Source organism: Bombus terrestris, chromosome 4 (assembly GCF_910591885.1).
Source record: "Bombus terrestris chromosome 4, iyBomTerr1.2, whole genome shotgun sequence".
Lineage (NCBI taxonomy): Eukaryota > Metazoa > Arthropoda > Insecta > Hymenoptera > Apidae > Bombus > Bombus terrestris.
In genome coordinates, this window is record NC_063272.1 from 10,432,892 (window position 1) to 10,453,698 (window position 20,807).

The 20,807-nt window shown below is 36.0% G+C and overlaps 1 protein-coding gene across 4 annotated transcripts; it reads right to left on the reverse strand.

The window, feature by feature from the left end:
* Nucleotides 1-82: 82 nt before the first annotated feature.
* On the reverse strand, nt 83-20,654 carry LOC100648432 (glutamine--fructose-6-phosphate aminotransferase [isomerizing] 2). Of its 4 annotated transcripts, XM_048404892.1 has the most exons (16): nt 20,113-20,654; nt 19,539-19,967; nt 7,633-7,740; nt 7,358-7,447; nt 7,065-7,208; nt 6,627-6,793; nt 6,259-6,400; nt 4,902-4,925; nt 4,020-4,040; nt 2,857-3,011; nt 2,537-2,776; nt 2,263-2,461; nt 1,946-2,190; nt 1,712-1,867; nt 1,480-1,608; nt 83-1,393 (listed from the first exon to the last, which is right to left on the reverse strand). In XM_048404892.1, the coding sequence occupies exons 2-16, from the start codon at nt 19,543-19,545 to the stop codon at nt 1,148-1,150; spliced, it is 2,073 nt and encodes a 690-aa protein (XP_048260849.1). In that variant the 5' UTR covers nt 19,546-19,967; nt 20,113-20,654; the 3' UTR covers nt 83-1,147. The 4 variants fall into 4 exon arrangements, with proteins under 4 accessions (XP_048260849.1, XP_048260850.1, XP_048260851.1 ...); XM_048404893.1 differs by lacking the exon at nt 4,020-4,040; XM_048404894.1 differs by lacking the exons at nt 4,020-4,040; nt 4,902-4,925 and having other exon boundaries at nt 20,113-20,653.
* Nucleotides 20,655-20,807: the final 153 nt, after the last annotated feature.

Here is a 20,807-nt window from a genome sequence, read left to right on the forward strand (position 1 = left end):
CGCTCGATATATTGCAGAAGTTATTACATATCTTTATAGGCAAAACTATAAACGATCGTGTTTTCCTTTCCAACACCTCAAGTAATTCATATAATATTTGCATTTATTCCATGATTATATTTGGGTCGAATAAACTTTCTACAGCTAAGAGATAAGACGAGGATTTTTTACTGTATAGAACCGAAAAATTGTTCTGTAGTAAAGTCAACTTTGTACAACAATTTCTTTTTAACTTGAACATGAATGTATCACATTGGTAATAAAATTCACGTATAAGTTGTTAATGTATCTTCCATAACAAAAGTGGAAGGTAAGATATCAAATTTCATATTTGTTCCTCTCTTAAATACTGTACAAAATATAAATTTCTCAAAGTATACGACAAACACTATAAAGTGAATATCGTGACGATCATCGTATCCATAAATTATTCGTTTTCGTCAATTATCTAATTCTCTCAATACATTATGGTTGCTTTTTTCATTTACATTGAGATTTATGAGGTACACACAGCCACATACACACGCATACAAACACTTTTCAGAGTAACCACATGTAAACGTCATAGAGCACAAGTTCGCGATACAGTAACAATTTCTCTTTTTTTCTACCGCAGTCTTATTCAACTTGATTATAAGGAGATAGAATCACAATTGACTTATGATCTGAAAAGCGTTACACTCTTTCTTTCGTATTTTACCGATTGATATGAATACACAACCGTTAAATGCATTTGGGTCACTGGGAATTCAATTAATGTTATCCCACGTAAGGAACGTTTTCGTTGAGTTTCTTTCTTTTTTAAAGTACTCGTCTTCTATCGTAAGGTTATGTATAAAGACTAACGATGGTCCAAATAGCTAACCTAAATACTTGCTAAGTCTATTTTGCTCATATTCTAATACGAAGCTATAATTACTAAGTACTTAGAAACGTATTAAATATAGTCGATGACCATTTTCATGTTATCACGAGAATATCACGGCGTGTTTCAAAAATCGTTCTGTCTGTCTTCTTCCTATCTTTCGTAATGGATAAACGCAGTTATAATAACGATATTTTCGCAATAAGTTGCTGAAATTTGAAGTTAACAACCAAGCATGGTATGCTGCGTTTTAATAAATCTTTAATGAATGTAGGTTGATGTTTATTCGACCGTAACCGATTTCGCTAAATTTCTCGGACAATCGACGTTACATCCGCGAAGAACCGCGATGTGGAAAGATAGCAATTGTAGTGGAATGACTGCAAGGATTGCTTGGAGACAATCCACTGTTTTGGGTACTTCGAGAATTCTATCAGCGAACATTTTCGTTTCTTCATCGCCTTCCTCACAGATAAGGATCGGTTTTCCATCTCTAGCCGTAACCTGTTGTAAGGCGTTTATGCATTTCTGAAAAGTAATTGTGAAATATTACGTTCGGAATTTTGTACGTTAGGTAATCGTAAGGAAAGAGAAAGTTTACGAGTTCTACTTACCACATAAACTGGATCCCTCATGACGATCATTATCACAGGCATTGAATCATCAACGAGCGCTAGTGGACCATGTTTCAATTCACCTGCCATGATACCTTCGCTATGCATATATGTCAGTTCTTTAACTTTCTATAAACAGGAGAGAAATAAATTTATTCAAATAGAATAAATATAACAAAAAGAATTAAGAAATAACTTAAAAGATATAATATTTAAAGCATAGACAACGTACCAAAGCTCCCTCCATACACGTAGCAAAGTTGTATCCTCTACCCATGATCAGCAAAGATTTATGTTGGAACAAAGATTTGGCTAATTCTTTAACCTTTTCATCAAGTTGGAGAACTTGACGAATGAGATTATCCAAATTTTTTAATCCTTCGATAATCTATTGCATAAACAGGTTTAAATATTGCAACATATTGTTTAAAATGTATAATGGAGTTGATTAAGAAATTAATAATACCTCTTGACGCCTACTACCAAGGGAGATTCTGTCTTCACTCATAACTAAAGCAAACATTACAAGAGAAATGAACTGGGAAGTGTATGCCTTGGTACTAGCAACACCAATCTCAGGGCCTGCGTTTATATGAACACCACAGTGTGATTCACGACAGATACTACTGCCTACCGTATTGGTAATACCAACAATCAGAGCTCCGCGTCCTTTGCAATAACGCAAAGCCATTAATGTGTCTGCTGTTTCACCTACGAAGCAAGCAATAATTAGTGAATGACATTTCATATACATAGATCAATAAAAAATTAATTATATCTTACCAGACTGTGAGATAAAGAAACAAACGTCATCTCTAAACACTGGCGTATTCCTGTCTAAGAAATCAGAAGCCAATTCGACCATAACTGGTAGTTCAGTTAATTCTTCCAAAAGTTGTCTGGTAGCAATAGCAGAATGGTAGCTTGTTCCACAACCAATGAGCATAAGACGTCTACACCTCTTAATCTCGGGAATGTAATCCTAGTACAGGACTCGTTAGATCAATATCGACTATCAACGAGAAACTACAGTAAGCTTAAATTGCTGAGAATTTACCTTGATGCCTCCCAACGTAACGGAGTTATCTCTGAAGTTCAGACGTCCTCTCATGGTGTTCACCACCGATTCAGGTTGCTCAAAAATTTCCTTCTGCATGAAATATTCATAGTTACCCTTCATGATCTCCTGGATTTCCATCTTTAAGGTAGTAATTTCTCTTGCATGGGGATCGTCCATACATCGACGGAGTCGATGGATACTGAGAGCACCCTCTTTCACTGCGGCTACGTCATCATCCTAATATCGCAGGAAGTTGAAACCATTGAGTTATAAAATATATATTAATTAGTAAGTAAATAATAGGATAAAATGTTCACCTCCAAAAATATAACACGATTTGTATGTTCGATCACAGCACTGGCGTCAGATGCGAAGAAATATTCGACTTCTTTGTCCTCCAAGGGTTGAAATTTAGAAGTACTTTCACTGCGTGGTATAACCGGAAGTTCAGTACGACCATGTGGACGATGATCTGTCCAAAGGTACAAATTAATATTTTTTCGCCATTGAAACATATTAATAGATAATTATCCGTTATTCTTACTATATATACATCTTATATATTCACGAATCCAATATGATACACGTCATCTTTGATTAGCCTGACTAATGGTATCATACGGAATTCGAGTTGAATGAACCTCAACTTAAAATTAGAATTACACATTTATATACAAAACTTGAATAAGACGCGTGGCTGATATACCAAAAATAGCACGACGCAATCAGAACGATTAAAAGAAGGTTAAGAAATATCAGTGATTATAGTTGCCCCGTGCCATTTTCCTGTCTTTACAAGCCCCACACCAAGTTAGCCGGAAAGATGATAAGTAATACGTATAAATCAATCCCTGTTAACAACAACGCCATTAATTATTCCTGTATACCTCTAATCAACGGACGACACTGAGCAAATATGTATACGTTCGTGGAACGACGATAACAAGAGTGGCTTAACTTATAACATGACCATGACGATTGTAATAATAAAGCGATTGGAAAAGTACAATTGTTAACGTGTATACAACGCAACCGTATTAAAATATGACGACTGGCATTAAACAACTCCCGCATGACGATGGATTCGATAAACAGTTTAATTAAAGGATATCCTTAGAGGAGAAAAATCACCTGTTTAATAAACAATTTTACAGGAAGAAGAAAAAGAAGATTTGTTTGGGCTGTGTTAGATATACTGTATTATATATTCTACCCTGTCTGCAACTGCTGTGTTTCCATGTACTGAAAGAAATGCGCATTCTGCTTATACGTACTGAAAAGCGAAGTGAGGCATGTGCCGTTTCTTTAAATTCCACAGCATACAAGCGTGTTGCGATTCGATCCCAGGCGGTTTCGTGCTTGTCAAACACGTAGCGTAATTTTTGTCTTTTTTTCTTTTTTTTTTCTGAAGCGTGGATGTGGATGAATTAACGGCAAGCAGAAGGAGAAAGAGACATATATATGACTGTAAAAGTATTACCTTGAGTGGGCGCTTCACCTTCTGCTCAAATTTGGATGCGGGGGTGACGAAAAAGAAAACAAAACAATTAGCAAACAAGTAATGCAGTAACAATAGCAATACAAAATATAGTGACGAACGTGGAAAAAAATAAGAAAACATGATGCACGCGCTGAATATATTGGTTCCATGATTGATTCGTTTACGAAATCTAGCTTTTCTAGGAAATTTAGGAGAAGATGTTCAAAATATAATATTTTCTTTTGTTTCTTTTTTTTTTTAATAAGTTCTACTAAAAAGTGTTTGAAGCAATGCATTGGACATCTTTTCCCAAACTTTTCTACGGAATCGAACATGTATGTATAATCACAAAGCTACGAATGCATAAGCTTCTGTCGAGTAGATATTTGAAATGAAAATAAATTTGATTTGAATGAATTTGACCATATTATCTTGTTGGTTCGCTATGCTTCAAAGCAATTCAAAGAATGATTAATACGGTACAGATGTTTCATGGTGTTTCTCTGTAGTCGAGTAATATTGTGTACAAATATAATTGAGCGAATAAGAAAAAGCCAATGTATATTACTTTTGTTAGGAAGAAAGAACGAAATATCGTTTGTAAAGGATTCTTTATTAAAAAGTAAATTCAATTTATAAGAATCATAGCATGTAAAATAATGTCGCGAGAAAATTTATAAAACAAATATGAGAAATAAAAAGCAAAATTAGTTTGCATGCATTTCTCAAACAATGGACCTTTTGCGAGATCATTTAAAATTGTTAATTATATTTGAGACAATAAGATATACTTAAAGGACTGTTAGATTGAAATAGAATAAAAGGTCCGAAGTTGAGAGTGAAATAAGATAAGTGTAGAGTAGTGTAGAGTAGTGTATATACCTTTGTTTACGCATGGAGATTCATCTGTTGAGACGAAAAGTTGAAGAACATAACCATTGGTGTTCATGCAAAAGAAACATCATATAGTATCTATGTAAAACTTCATCACCGAGAAAGTATACATGCAGATGACTGTCTCATCGATATTCAAGGAAACAAATAACAAATATAACTTTAATAAACAAATATTAACAACACTATTTAACAAAACAACATGCTATCTAAACATGCTTAAATGTAACAAAATATTAAATATAATGAAACGCCGATTATCCGAAAATTTATTGGTTACAAAAATACAAAATACTTCACGTATTTGAAATTCTACAGAACTTATCCTAACATATTGCAGTAATATAATGTAAACAATTATTATACACAACGATCACATTAAAAGGTATTAACTTTACAGTTATATTTACACCGATATCGTAATAATTTAATACATATACTATGTATACCATCAAAATACTTATTTTAGAGAAACACACTTTTCACGTTATGATTTCTATGGACTCTTTTATGCAATGAACATACAGAAAGAGCGAAAATTTGATAATCAGAGTAAATCTATCTATTAATTCGGATAATCGACGATTTACAGTACTATTCAGAATTAAAACATTGATTGCTCGGTTGCAAGCAGCTACCAAACTAAATCAAATATCCAACGCCGTGTTAAATACTTCTTAGAAGATATTTTCAGCGTAAACAAGATACTCTGGCGTTAGTATCACTTGTATGTTAATCATTGTTATTGAACAACACTCTTTGTCCGACATAAATCTACTTCAATAGAGCACTACATTATTGAAAACATTGAAGAGAAACATAGGAAAAGGATGACGATGTAATGATGCGTCTTAGTATGTTCCTTTGAAATACGCGTTAATTACTTTAAAAAGTAGACAAGCTATAGATTGAAGATACATGCTATTAATATACCTTAGGTTTTAGTCCGTACACTTGACACGTAAAAAGACTATAGAGAGCTTTATTTTATTACTTTGAGAATATTTTCAGCGCAATTATTATAACCATATAGCAATCTCCTTGCCAGGAGAAAGAAAGGTAGATTATCATCTAATAATTAAAGGAAAACTCTGCTTCGCCTTCTCCTTGGAAATGATAAATCAACAAGCATATCTATCAACAACGTATATATTTCCACCGCTCATACCAACGCTATCGACAGCACTTTAAATCGAGTAGTTCTCGGCGCCCGAGCGACCAAAAATAGCCTTGTGATCTCTTCTAAGATTTACCAAATCTCTGTATACCTTTCTCCGCTTAACACGCTAATACCTCAATTAAGACGCGTGTCAATCTTTGTGTCCGTTCACGTTCGTCGGCTTACCTTTTCCGTACAGGATGGGCACGTGATCGGTGGCCAATCTCGTTTTTGTCTTAATACCCACGAGCAACGGTGATCCTCTTCTCGTCGCCACACATTCACCGGGGAAATATTTGCTCTTGAAGCACAGTGCAAACGCACCTTCCTACAATTTCAATTTTTGCTCCTCTTAATTATGTAAATACATAATACGCGTGTTACTTGAAAATTTTAAAAATATCAAATTGTTTCCCTATCTTATCGCGAAAATTATCATTAATATTATTGCCGATAATGACATTATTACAGCTAATACAAAGCGATAAAATTTACAGTTGTTCAAACAATCTTCATTCGCAGACTGTGCGTCAGCTGTCGTCGAGAATACCTACCAATTGTTGAACAACTTGCTCGACTAGCTCACGGAACGAGTAACCCGGATGTTGTACCCAGAGGTGGTGGATAAGCTTAGCGATTACTTCCGTGTCGGTTTCACTCTCGAAGCTGTAGCCTCTTTGGTGAAGCAACGTCTTCACTTCCTTGTAATTTGTCACGATACCTTTAGAAAGAACGTGACTTTGGAATAAAACAGGAACAATTTCTCATATAATTAGACTTAGATAATAAACGTTCGTCCAAATTATAATTCTACAAGTAATAGTATGTTATAAGTACAACTGCGAAAGAAATAAAATCTACAATAAGTAGCAATCTGCTTCAACTTATAGATATTATATGGAATAATACAATTTTCAATTTCTCATAAACATGTGGAAATTTCCGCAGTTCACTGATAACCATTAATTGCAAGTATCAGATAATATTTATACCATTATGCACCACAACGAAAGCATGTTCGATATCGGATCTTTGAGGATGCGAGTTTACTTCAGATGGGACACCATGAGTCGCCCAACGAGTATGTGCGATACCCACGTGGCTGCAAACCTTCGACTCGAAGTCGATATTGGTACCTGTAGAAAAATAATGAATTTTAAAAACTGATCTTATTCGAAATAATTTCATCGTTATACTTACCTCAACAAATTTTTGTCATCCATTATGTTAAGCTATGTCATTACAATGTAAGTGAAACGTGTAAAGTAGTATCGTATATACTTACGATAAAAGATCTCTTCCTCGAGCGCCTTGACCTTTCCCTGCTTTTTAATAATCGAGATATCCTTGCCATCGGCGCTATCAAGGGCGACACCTGAAAGCAAATAAAACACGTATCGAGACAGAGTTTCTTTACTGGAATTTTTAGTAGCTTTCTATTCCCAGAAACAGAAAGTTTACGGCGAATTTGAAATTAGGCCTCTTGACATTTTTTTCTCGATAAAATATCGCTTTTACAAGAAGAGATTTTCGGCAATACGATCGATGATTCATCCATACCTGCCGAATCATACCCTCGATATTCCAGCCTCTTTAATCCACCAACCAGCAACTCGAGGATCTCCTTCCTGCTCTTCGGCGTCAAATAATTGAGATACGCAAAGATTCCTGTACAAAAAGCAAATACGTAACATTTATTCTTCCACATATGTGGGATAAAAAAGTTCAATGTATTAGAAAATTACTGATTATAATTAAATGCTTTTGATTGCAATGCTTGCAATTATAATATAATGCTGAGCTTTCTATCAGCGTTTCGATACCTCCGATCATGTTGCCAGACTATTAGACTTCGGGATTAGTAAGTGAAATGAATAACTCAACAACTACGTAACATTTTAAATAGACGGTTAATCAGCCTTTCCATTAGTTCTCTTACCATTCTCTAAGAGAAAGAGAACGATAGAACTACGATACATTCGACGATACAGCATTTTTCTAAACCTCTCGGCATTTTCCCGCGACGCGTTCACCGCTCGAAGGTCACCACAGCGATAAAACGCGGAAACGATTCGATTTATTAACCAGTTCGCTTTCTTCGTCAAAAACCAGTACTCCACCGTGTGTATATTCAATGAACTCTGAATATAGTTCAAACTGAAAATCACGTCGATGGAATTCGTAAGGTTTCTCGTTAAATACCAACTCCCACGCTCGCAATGGTCGTAACTCGTAGGAACGAAATAGAAATGTAGCCAAATCGCAAGAAATTTTCGCCACAGTGTTTCTTTTTCTTTTCCAAAATTACAGACGTATAATTCAAGATAGGCAATCGATCTTATATCTGAAATTATTAGAACGTGGACGAAACAATCGGCTACTCTACTTTCTACCATTTTCTACTTCAGCTACTCGAAATAGATTTTCCAATTAATCACGGAAAGAACAAATATAACAAAGGCCGCATTCTTTCCTGCTTTTTCAACGCTTTATAATACGGTTATCCGAGCAATACGATCAGAAACTTTCGAATCGGCTCAAAATTCCGAATGCCCCGCCTCGAAGGAGCACCCGTGTATCGATACAAGAGAGGTCCGTGTTCGAGGTCCCTGGCGAGGCATTGCAAAAATGCAAAAAGTCGTCGCCCGTGAACACAAACGTACACACAGAGAAGTGGCGTGCAAGTGGGAACAGGTATAATTCGAGATACACGCTTATAGGTGAAAGGGAAAGCTCGCGTATACGTGAGACCGGATGAAATGGTCGTTAGAACGTCGCGTTCAGTTCTCCAATGCCAGAGAACGCCATTTCTCTGGTTCGTGCATCCTGTGCTTTTTCTGAAACACGTGAATCGAATAACGCCAGTCGATTCTCTCTGACTGATAACCGCGGTAACGTTGTAGTAACGTTACGACATATGTCTAATTGTACGATGGATTGTATTTAAGGGCTGATTCAGGATCGTAAGGTCACGTGAAATTTCCAAAGATATTACGTAAAATTTATATAAGAAGAAGTAGATAGCGATGATTAGGTTAATCCTTTCGCTACCACGCGTCATACGCGTGCGATGCGTTTTCTACAGAGCCTACTATCGCGCATGTATGACGCATACCGTGTTTCAATTTTCTTCACGATGAATGCACGATATTTTGTTTATTTCCATTCGAGATACTCAACGAATATACATTCCTACATATCATAAACGACGACAAAGTGTCGCTGGTCTGGCATTGGAACACATTGTTTTTGGTTTTTTTTTTCTTTTTTAGGTATTATTGCACATACAGTTGTTTAGAAAATATAGGATATCAGATTTTGTGCAGGTAGCTACACGACCGAAATCAGATACCGTAACACGATACTCGCAAATCGCTGGGAAGCTCGGAAACAAAAAAAGACGTAAACGTAGATGTTCTCGTGGTCGTTTATCCCGCCGTCGAAAGACGTATATTAACATATATATCTTATATATGTAACGATACGAACGAGTAGTTCGCAACAAGAAACTATCTACTCGCAGCCCAACGTCCCATATTCGTATCTGAGGCATTCTAAATGCCGCTTGAATCGTCTACTTAGCATTTTTTATTGTTCTATATGTCAAACTGTATGTCGTATCACGTAAAATTTGGAGAATTTGAAATTTTAGTCTGCCAACAACTTCGATAGCAAGTATTCTTCTTAGAAAAATTGGATGACTGTATTGCAAGTTCATCAAAGTTCGATAAAACTTTTAATTTATATTTTTATCTCGAATAGATAATCGTGACAACATTGTATAGAGTTACATTAAGCGATACACGATCCGCGATTCGATCGTTCCATGTGCAACCCTATCGGTTGCGCGCTGTCTTAGCGCGGGAATTTAAGAGTATGTATCGTGTTTGAAATGGCGCGGTCGTCCTCGATTTAGAAAGCCATCGTGGCATGATCGACGCGTTAATCGTTTTTCACGGTTCAATTTCACGTAATGGTAGTTGGAATTTGTAGTTTCTTCTAAACGCGCAAAAATTAATCCTTTGCGGTCTAAGCAGCATTCGACGTTTTACCAGTTCCAATCAACTATTTCGTATATGATTAAACCACTTTCAAAGGAATTTCGTAAATATTTTTATTAATAATACGTATCTACCTACTAATAATATAACAGAAAACAATGTATTTCATTGACACGTTGGGCTTGATAGATGAAAATGTAGGATTGGCGTGAGACCCGAATTAATCGATCGCTATATCTTTCTTTAGTTCGTTAGTGGAAACGATTAAGTTTTATTAAAGAATAAGGAACACGTTAATATGATAAAATATATTTGAACAAGAGAGCAGACATTGTCTATGTTTATATTAAAAAAATTCGAAAAAGTAATTGTTCCAGGTACTTTGTTCTTATCGATCCACATCGATTGTTGTAGCAAGTTTTCTTTATTGGAATCGATAGAAACCGATGGCCGCGGACTTTACGACCTCCGACAACGATAATCGCGAAACGAACTACGTTGAAATCCTGTGGAAATCGCGGCCGTGATAAAGTTTACGAGAAGTAGTAAATGTCCTGAACCTTACACCTCGCCATCATGTAGCTAATTTAACGATCGTCCCGTTCCACCTTTGAAAATAAACAGTTCTGTCAAGCGTAATCGACCATATTCAACATAGTTCAATGTTTAAAACCTAACGATAACAATAAAAATATCGATAATTGGGTATCTTCATCACGTCGAGGTAATACAGAGAATCACGGCAATCGAAAATAAAAGGAGAAACGCGAGATACACTTTATAATGCCAAAGCTACACTCTGCTATAATACTTCGATCAAATCGGATATAAAAGATATACGCCACGATAGGAGGATCACAGAGTAAAATAGCGAAAATATCGAAGAATGTTTAACACCCATTGACACGTCTTATTTCACTCGCAGCAGAGTTGCCAGCGTCAGCCTCGCAGAAAATGAATATTTAATAAAAGAAAGATTAAAAGGTTACGGATGTAGAAGATGAAAAATATTATTAAGGATAATTATTTGAATTACCGCCCATCACCAGCGAGAGAAGTAACGACCAGAAACGACGTAAAGTAAGAAAGAAAGTCACCGATCGGAGTAACTGTCACCGTGGAGGAACTTACGAAAAGCGAAACAATCGCGAGCGTATGTATAGTACATCGGCGAGTAGACGTAACTTGATTTTGCGTAGAGTTGACAATAGACGATCGAGTGATCGGTCACGATTAGATTGCGTTCTGCAATCGTCGATAAGCGAACTTCCTGATAGAAACATCCTAGCGGAGCTTTGTACAATAAAAAAACCAAGAATAGAAAGGAAAAGTTATGACAATAAGAAGATTACGAAGTGCCTTTGCGAAAGGTATAGTGGAAACGAAAAAATATTTTTTATCGAGATAAGCTTGATCTTGTTAATCTCGCGAGGCCTTCCCCTTCGCCAAACAACATGCCATGCAGTTTACTTAAAATTACACTAAACTCCAAAGATAATATGTACGACGGAAAGTAATTACTGCTTCTACATTTTTCATCCTATAAGTCCATTTTTTTATATCACTATCGTGTGGCATATCATGTCTTGTTGCTGTCAGGATAAGAAAAATAATCGCCGGACGGAAGTTATTCCGATTTTTAATCATTTGCTGCGTTTAATCTTCTGATAAAAGATCGATAACGATGAGCATTATAGGTTTAGCCTCATTCGATTCTATTCTCGAGTATTTACTTCCAGGTATTCACCACTTTTCTCCCTTTCTGTGTTTAACTTACAATGATGTACAATGAAAGACGTTACGTGTTACAACACACCTTATCCGATATAAAATTTTATAACGACGATAACTTTAACAAATCTTCTCATTCACGCGTAGTACACGTCCTTCCTGAAACGATTTTGGGTTGCTGTGAGTTGGAAAACTCCTTAATCGAAATGCGCCTCGTGTTCGCGAAGGAAATCGAGCGACTGGAATATGAACGAATAATCGGAATAGCCGATCTTCTCCGACCTACTGACACAAAACGATTCGAATGGCCCAGGAAATCAACGAAAGGTCGCTTAGTAGTCGTACTAACGGTATATAGAAGCGATTTTAATTCAATCTTCTTGATTTCCATAGACCTTGAGCCATCTGAAATCCCTCGACACATGATATAGCTGATTCTTTCCTAGGATACTTCTTCAATTGCAACCGCAATTGGAACGTAGCTATTTTATTGTCGTTTGATTTTGTTTCGACGATCTGCATAGAGATCTGTTCGACAAATCATCGATCATATAACTCGAGTGGTTTGCATCTTTTCGCGTAGAATATATGAGGAAATTTCTATTTGAATTCCACTTCCGAATTTACCCAAATATCGTCTGTAATGACAAACGAAACGTTTTGTTCATGCAACTGTGGAAGACTTAAAAATGGAAAATTGTTTAAGATGCGTGTAACATGCAAAGATATAGAAACCGTTCAAAGTATGTCTATATTATAATATTCAGAGAGTGAAACAAATAACGAAACTATCAATTTATATAAATATCTGTAGTGATAAGATGATTTCAATCTCCTGTAATGAAAATTCATTAAACGAAGAAACACATCCCTCGAACTAAAGCTCGATCAATTTCGTTAAATCGATCTGTGTTATTGCTCCTCGAATAATCTCGCAATGTGCGAATTTTTCACCTTTTCAACGGTTATAGAGTATCGATAAGTAGAAAAGTGTTTGCAATCTTGCGATGAAAATCTATAGATAAAGAGAAACATAGCATCGAAATAATGCCGATGCACTTAAGCCTGGGAAATAAACGACGAACGAAAAGGCAATTTATAGGCAATTTGTTCGCCAGGCGAATCGAATGAAATAGCGGATAAACGGGTGAAAGGGAAACCAACGAGATTCTAAGTAGAAAGAGGGAACCATAAACGAATTCCTACCTGTGGGGGTAAACGGGTTATTTTGGTCGTGAGTCGAACAAAATTTCTACTCTTAGAATTCCGTGGACGTAAACAAAAATCAGGTTCTGGCTTGTGGCGAGGCCACGCGTTTGAATTTTCGTGAGGAAGGTAAAGGTAAACTGGTGTCGCCTGGAGAAAGGATTCGCCAAGTCCTGCGTAAAGTACTCGAGGATAAGAAGAAACTTGACCGCTGTTGCTCGCTGAAAGTTACGAATCTTTCCATTTAAAAAGCGTTTCCATTTTATCGCTACAAAAAGCCTAAATTATCTGGATAAATTTTGACTTTATCATACTAGAGACCAACAATCGTGCATATCGTATTTTATGATTATGATAATATGCCTATACGTGGCTAAAAATTATCAGTAGATTTCCAAAATCCCTGCCGCATCTATAGATGATCTATAGATGAAATAATTTTATCATTATGTGAGATATAAGAGTAATAAAAAAGAAGCGTTTATGGTTCTAGTAGAATGTTAATGATCGATAATCAGGACAGTCGTGTCTTGAAAACGTAAGTATCGGTTCTTCGTCGGAGATCGTTTTATAATAAAACTTCGGCCTTGATTTACGCAGGTTTATTACATCTTTACGTTAAATACACGTTCGAAATATGCCAAAAATTAAGCCAGATTAAAACAAAATTCTATGAATAAATTGCAGCTTGAAAACCAATATGCAATTACGAAGCTGACCTTTGTAATCGTCAAACTACTATGTACGAAAATTGTTTCTAATCAGTATGGTTCGTCATTCGTTTGTGCAAATTCGATCATTTGACCAAATTTGCATATTGTAATTGCACAAATCGACGAAAGTATTTCTATCTTTAATCGATAATGTACATATACTTGTGACATTGGGGAAGCGTACCAATTAATTAATAATTTTTTATCTTTCTAATTCGTTTTTCTCCGTTATAGTATACAGTAGTACGTAGTTACTATACATGTTTATGTATCGTTGAATATGTTGTTTAACGTAGTGTAAGAATATATAAATAAGATATATGATTGTTTTAGAAAAAAAGTCACAGCCTTGAAATTTTTGAAAAATTGATGAAGAGTAAATTTGTTATCGTATTTGCTTCGTCGAACAGTACAACTAAGAAATTTTTCAAGTAACTAAGAAATTGTTCCACACGTTCGCAAATAACGAATTTATTTAGACATTCTCTTATTTGTTATTTTACAGCCTCGTATCGTGAAAAGGAAAAAGAGATTTCAAAAATGAAATAACAAGAATGAAACGACCGATACTTTTATCGGAATTACAGATTAATTCATACGCGTAGAATCGATTGTGCATCGTAGAGCAATGCGATGTAGTTAATTAAAGCAATTCACCTTATCCTATATGTCACAATGCCTACATTTGCCAATTGCTTTCTGTCGTGCAGAAAATATAGCAAAGTCTTAGTGAATATGTTGCCAATTGAAGATTATCAGGTTCGTCCATTAAATAGCGACCAATTAAGAAGATTTCTCGAATTTTCTTAAGCGTGACTGACGAGTCTGACTGTACCAATAGATCGTTCGTACTGCGAGTGTCGTAGCTTCTACGACATGGAAATTAACTTAGAATAGAACTAAATTGAGGCAAAGACAAAAAACAAATATTCCGTTTTATGAACGGAATAATTTGTGCGAACAATCGCGAATGTTTTGAAAATCCTGCTGCGTCTAGTAGTCACTCTGAATTAAACATTAGGTTCGTCCTGCCGTTTAATTGTGAGGGAAATTATGGTTCTTTGAAAAAAGCCACGTATTCGCTAAGAAAAACGCAGCATAGGATGCAAGATCTTAAGTCGTTTGTCTTGGAGCAAATGGAAGGTTCTCAGATACTTATATCGGATGTAATAATATTTTCAAAACATTCACGACTGCCCACACAAATTATTCCATCCGCAAGACGGAATATTTATTCTCTTTCCCTCGCCTCAATTTAGCCCTATTCTAAGTTTATTTGCATGCCGGAAAATCTACGACTTAGCTGAAGCTAAGTCTACGCTGATATACAATTGTCCGCGAACACGTGTCGCAACCAATCAGTATCCGTGCAATTTCTTGCAAATCCGCGCAACGATAGATGCGATTTGCTGCGGCACGTTTCCTGTCGACGACCATCTGCCAGCGTGAACTTACCAGTAGAATACGAACGATTTATTCGGGCAGTCAGACTCGTCAGTTGCGCTTAAGAAAATCCACGAAATCTTAATTAGTCTGGGGTAATGATCATTGAACAGACGATGCGGGTAATCTTCAATCGGCAAATGTAGGCGATTAAGACATTGTCTTACGTAACTACTTCGCGTTGCCTTACGATGCACAATCAATTCTGCACCTACGAATTAATCGTGATATTAAATAATTAAGAAACTGTGATCACGATGGAAGTATCGGTCGTTTCGTTACGTTCTTCAAGTCTATTTCTCCTCTACATGATACCAGGTTCATACATATATATATATAGGTACATATACGTGTTTGTGCCATACACACGAGGCCACGTCTAAATGTCACGTGTAACTGTCCTGTAAAACGCTGCACCCTCTCACGCCAGCGTCAGATTCGCGACCAGGGAACTTTCACTCGTCGTTGGTCGCGGGCACGTCGACACTCCGGTGTCAGTATCGATAACCACATTCGATTAGACTCTATTGTACGACCACGGGTGTCGACGAAACGCAGCGTTATAAGGATACACGGCACGCCATGCAAACGTGGACCACTTTATTCCGGTAAACTTTCAATGAACTTTGAGAAGCGTGAGTTACGGGCTCGCACTGAGTCACGTTGTCTCGTTGCAACACTCCATGGACAGTCTTATTACCAGCTAGAACGTAATACGGCATCTATATGCTTCCGTAATTTGGTGGAATGCAGTTTTGAAACAGGCATTTGGTAATCACCGCGAGGATTATAAAGGAAGGAAATAAATAGCGATCATTAGTTTCAGTTAGTTGGATTTCTCTGGAAAAGAAAGCATTTTTTTAGGGGAACGTTATTAGATTTGCAGATTCTGGAAATTGTAGGAATTGTGGGAATTTGGAAGTTTGAATAAGATTGTGCAATTTTGTAAGATTACGATAAATAGGATAAAGTTTGATAGTCTTCACGGAGTGGTTTGTAATCTTAGGGTCCAGATGAAATTTTGCAAACTTTGCGATCCATAGATTCAGTCTTAACAAATTTTCAAAGACCGATGTCGTGGAAACTCTATGCGAAACAATGTGAAAGCAACTCGGAGTATTATTGCTACTCGTTTCGTTTGGAAGAATATTTTTGGAAAAACTGGATGATCTAATTTGAAGATTTGCGTGAAATTCTGCAATATTATTTTGTTGGTTTTCACAGAATAATATTAAAGGTCTTCGTCGAATCTTAGTTCAGTAATTTGCAAGTAAATCGCCAACGATATTCAAAACCAAGTTCTATATATTAAAAATATTAATATTTCATACTCCATTACTCCAACTCAAACTCCAGCGCCTACACGAGTCTCCGACAAAGTGGTTGATGGTAATCTGTGACCGGAGATTTCGCAATTCCGTAATCGAGAAGAGTCTTTCTCCTTCTGCCATAACTCTCTCGACACTCCTCCCATTTCTCGCAATCTTAACACAACGATTCGAGGAAAGTTAATTCCTAAATGTAATTACCAAACGAGTCAACCTTTCGAAAAATCTCGATGTTGCAATTCTCTTAGCAAAGATCTCCTGATGGCTATTGAATAATTTTAGAGGAATAAAATCTCGTTTCAGTTACGTCACAAGTTGTCTCTCTAAATTTTTATACTACCAAAGGACGCTAATGCTTTCACGGATTTGACGAAAATAATCAGTCAATAAATATACATCGAAAAGAAGGTTGGGAAAGTTGTATCAACGATTTCCTAAGTTTTATATTAAATTTTATTTCATTCAAAATCAAATTCCTTTTATAAATTGAAAAAAAATGATCAAGTACCTGTAGATTGAAAAAGCAATTGGAAAAGTTTATTAGAAATTTTATAGCAGTTTCATAGTAAATTTTATTTAATTCGAAACCAAATCAAATTCATTTCAATCAAGTTGAAAGTTGAGTAGTCGACATTATATATTATACTAAATTATACCAAAGCATCCAGGTAAAAAATATGTTAATTTTTCTCAGTGATTGCAGTATATTAAGCGTCAGACGTAAACAGTGAGGTCGTTGACCAGTCACGATCGTGGCTCGATCGTTCGAAGGAAAAGTGGAAATGGAGGTGCGTATCTGGGAAACGCGTTCGTGCCTGGAGAACAATATTGGTTGGCACTGTCCACGAAGCGTACAACCTGTTAAAGCTAGACAAAGGCAACATCGGTCTAGAAATTTATCTAAAAGCTATAGTCGAAGTTAAAAAGCGTCTGCCGTGTTTCTGTCGGTGTGTCGAGCTGTTTGCTTAATTAAATCCAAGCTTTGTAATTACTTCGATCTACGAAGCGTTCGACGAGCCTATAAACGCTAAAGACACGCTGCTGGAGTGTAAATATTCATCGACTCTATATCGTTTTCAAATACGAATACTGTTTTAATAATAGCACAAAGAATTGAAAATATTAAAAAAAATGACACGACTCTATCAATAGACAATGTGACAGTGATATTATAATTAGAAAATTTGTTAATTCGTCGCTCATGAATATTGATTTGCAACAAAGTCAACGGCTTTGTCGTATGTCCAGTAAAATTGTAAATCGGCCGAAAAGAAATGGGTAAAATGCAACATTGACTCTCAATGAATCAATTAATTTCGGATAATTTATGATTGAATAGATATTGTTAGCCTTTAACGAAGAAGGAGTGTTACGAGAGTATTGAATTCTTTTCTTCGATTCGATTACCGAAAGGGACTAACTTTCGCCGTGACACGTGAACGATTAAAGAAAAAGAAACAACATATTACACGGTAGAAGAGTGACGCAAAAATCTTTCGTAATCGCGTCCTGCCTTTCGATGATTTTTCGTCGCGTCACAATGTAGAACCTGCGACTTTACGATAAGGCGTCTCTTAAAACTCGGAGACATTCCAATGTTATAACCATTTCCATCAAAAAAAGAAAACTCGTTACTGGTAAATTGCTACGATCAACATACGTAAACAATTACATCAAATATTCATGAATAGGATAAGAAGTAACAAAAAACTCCAAAAAATGACACCCTTTTTTAAGGAACTGCGGAGGAAGATCTTTTAAAAAACTTATTTCTTTTTAACCTCGGACAATTCTAAGCAATTTGTTCTTTTTCTTTTCTCAATTTCTGTAATCTTTGTACTTTTAAATTACTCAGCTACCGTGATAGCTACGTATTTACTTGAGGCAAATTTATAAAAGGAAGATAATTAAACATTGATATACCCAAGGCTGTCACGAAAAATATGAACCGTTAATTTCCCCTCGCGCAGGTGAATGCCAATGCATTGCAAATTCCCGGTACGTTTATCTCAGGAACCACCAAAATCCATCTATTTGTTCGCTGATATTAAAATACTAAAATCATCCATATTTTATATATTATTGCATATTTTATATATATATATATATATAATACTCTGTTCTCTTTTATTTCGGACTTTTTTAGACTATCACTTTATCATGTGTGATAACGATTACTGTGTGTCACATAGATTTCAGTGTATTATAACTATATTCGTACAACATTTGTATTTAATGACGTTATCTTACACTTCTTCTTATCGAAATAAAAATTTTGAACCGACCCGCGGCCTTGTGATCAGCCCTCATGCAAATCCAATAGATTTTAACGATCAATGAAAAATATACTAATGTGTTGTGCAAATATTAGATCCGATAGATCGCGTCTAGTATTTCTAAAAAGTCTTTCGTTAAAATAGTCAGTGAATTTTCGTCGTGAATTTAATAAATGTAATGACATAATAATTTGTTAATATGCATACATCAAAAGTACAATTAATACTATAATCCTAGCATAATGTGAAATTAGTTGTCAATATGGAAAAATGATAACTTCTCATTTTGTAAAAATTTGCTTGAAAGCAGCGAAACGGTTAGAAACAAAATTCTACGCTCCGTTTATCGCTTTCTTTAATTCCGGGAATGGGAAATTCGAAACGCGCGAAAGATCCCGCGTTGTTACTCCAATACATCGTGTGCTTGATATTAGCGTAATAACAAGCCTCGATTTACCGACGAGCAAACATTCAATCTTTTAAATACTCATCCTTCGTCTTTGACCGACACGGCGAAGTTTCGATCAGCAAACGCGAATATTAGATGTGCCAGATGTTGAGTCAACTAGTATTGCAGAAGAAACATGCCGGTGGCGCGTTTACACAGGCTGAAACGTTACTCTGCACTCAAATGACCTGTCAACTAGACTTTTCAACCGGGCTTATGCAGATGTACACTTTCACCGTGGAAACATTTTGATCGAATGATCCGTCGATCGAATTATGATAGAAAAAGAAACGTCAAATAGAAAGCATAGTTCTACTCACCGCACATGTTGTTTCTGTCGTCGAATACCCGCCACGTAAGTTAATAGGATTAAACGTAAAGTGGAAAGCGATCAGAATGTCACTTGCTAACTTCGTATTGCTCTGAGTTACTGCGAATCACAGTCTGAGCCTCACTACAGCGTGCTTCTGCCTCTTATGACATGAGATTTCGTATAGGTATGGGGTACAATCACAATTACATCCGGCTCGTACGTGTATCCAACGCTATTGGGCCAAACCATTGACAGTGAACGCATCATCTGTACGCTGACGTATATGATTGTATACAGTAGTATACAACAGTGAAACACAGCTTTGGAAACTTCAGTAGAGAGGGAAAAACTCTTACGAGCTAGAAAATGTTTCTCAAGTAAGGCGCTTCAATCAAATTGTTAGGCTTCGTCGTGCAGCGCGACTTGTGTCTGAAACCTACAACACAGCCGCGTGTACAACAAAACTCTTCTCTATTATGTAAATCTACGTTTATTTAAACAAAATTCTTCTGCACTATATGAAATACTGTATATTTACTTTAAATAAATTAAATTATGTTATGAAAAGTAGTTTAATTTACATTCTTTATCCTTAGTGGTAAGTATGGTGAAGATGGCGTTAAATGTAAAAGTTTAATAAATCGATCCCAGCGCTATGGCTAGCGGCTGATTTGTAAAGCACACCTCCGAATACTAAAAGCGTTACTCCTACTACTGGAGTTTCCAGATCTGTACATACGACTATAATGTCGTATCACAACTAAGGATTTCGACACGTTGACAATAACACGGAAATTCGTGATTTTCCCAAACAATACATGCGACAAACTCTTTACGAATGTATATAACGTAGGAACGTGTATTAGGAATGAAATAATATCGGTGAAAACTATTAATTAAACTAATATCTCAAAACAGACACTCGGAGAATCACTCAAGAATCATGAATGAACGAACTGTCAGAATCGCCTTTTCCATTTAGCTTCGTATCTTTTATTATAAAAATGATAACATAAATTTTGTAGATTAAACACACGTTCGATGCGTTGTAAGAATGAATGAAGCACTGAAATGTTTGCAATCGACCCTTGTTGAGTTAATTCTTATCCACACTGCAGACTGCAATAATACGCAACATAGAGTGCGCTAGCTATCGGTAACTGTACCTATCGATAATTTAGATAACACGTATCTAGATTTTTTTAATTTTTAATTTTAAATATTATTAAGTACACCATCGATATTGATATATGTGATATGATATCAAAAATGCATA

Excerpts from the sequence above, each read along its gene's own strand:
- LOC100648432 (XM_048404892.1), bottom strand. Across the intron at positions 6,794-7,064 it reads TTTCGTTGTGGTGCATAATG|GTATCGTGACAAATTACAAG; the intron begins GTATAAATATTA and ends TTCTTTCTAAAG. Across the intron at positions 4,041-4,901 it reads ATCTCCATGCGTAAACAAAG|AAGGTGAAGCGCCCACTCAA; the intron begins GTATATACACTA and ends AAATTTGAGCAG.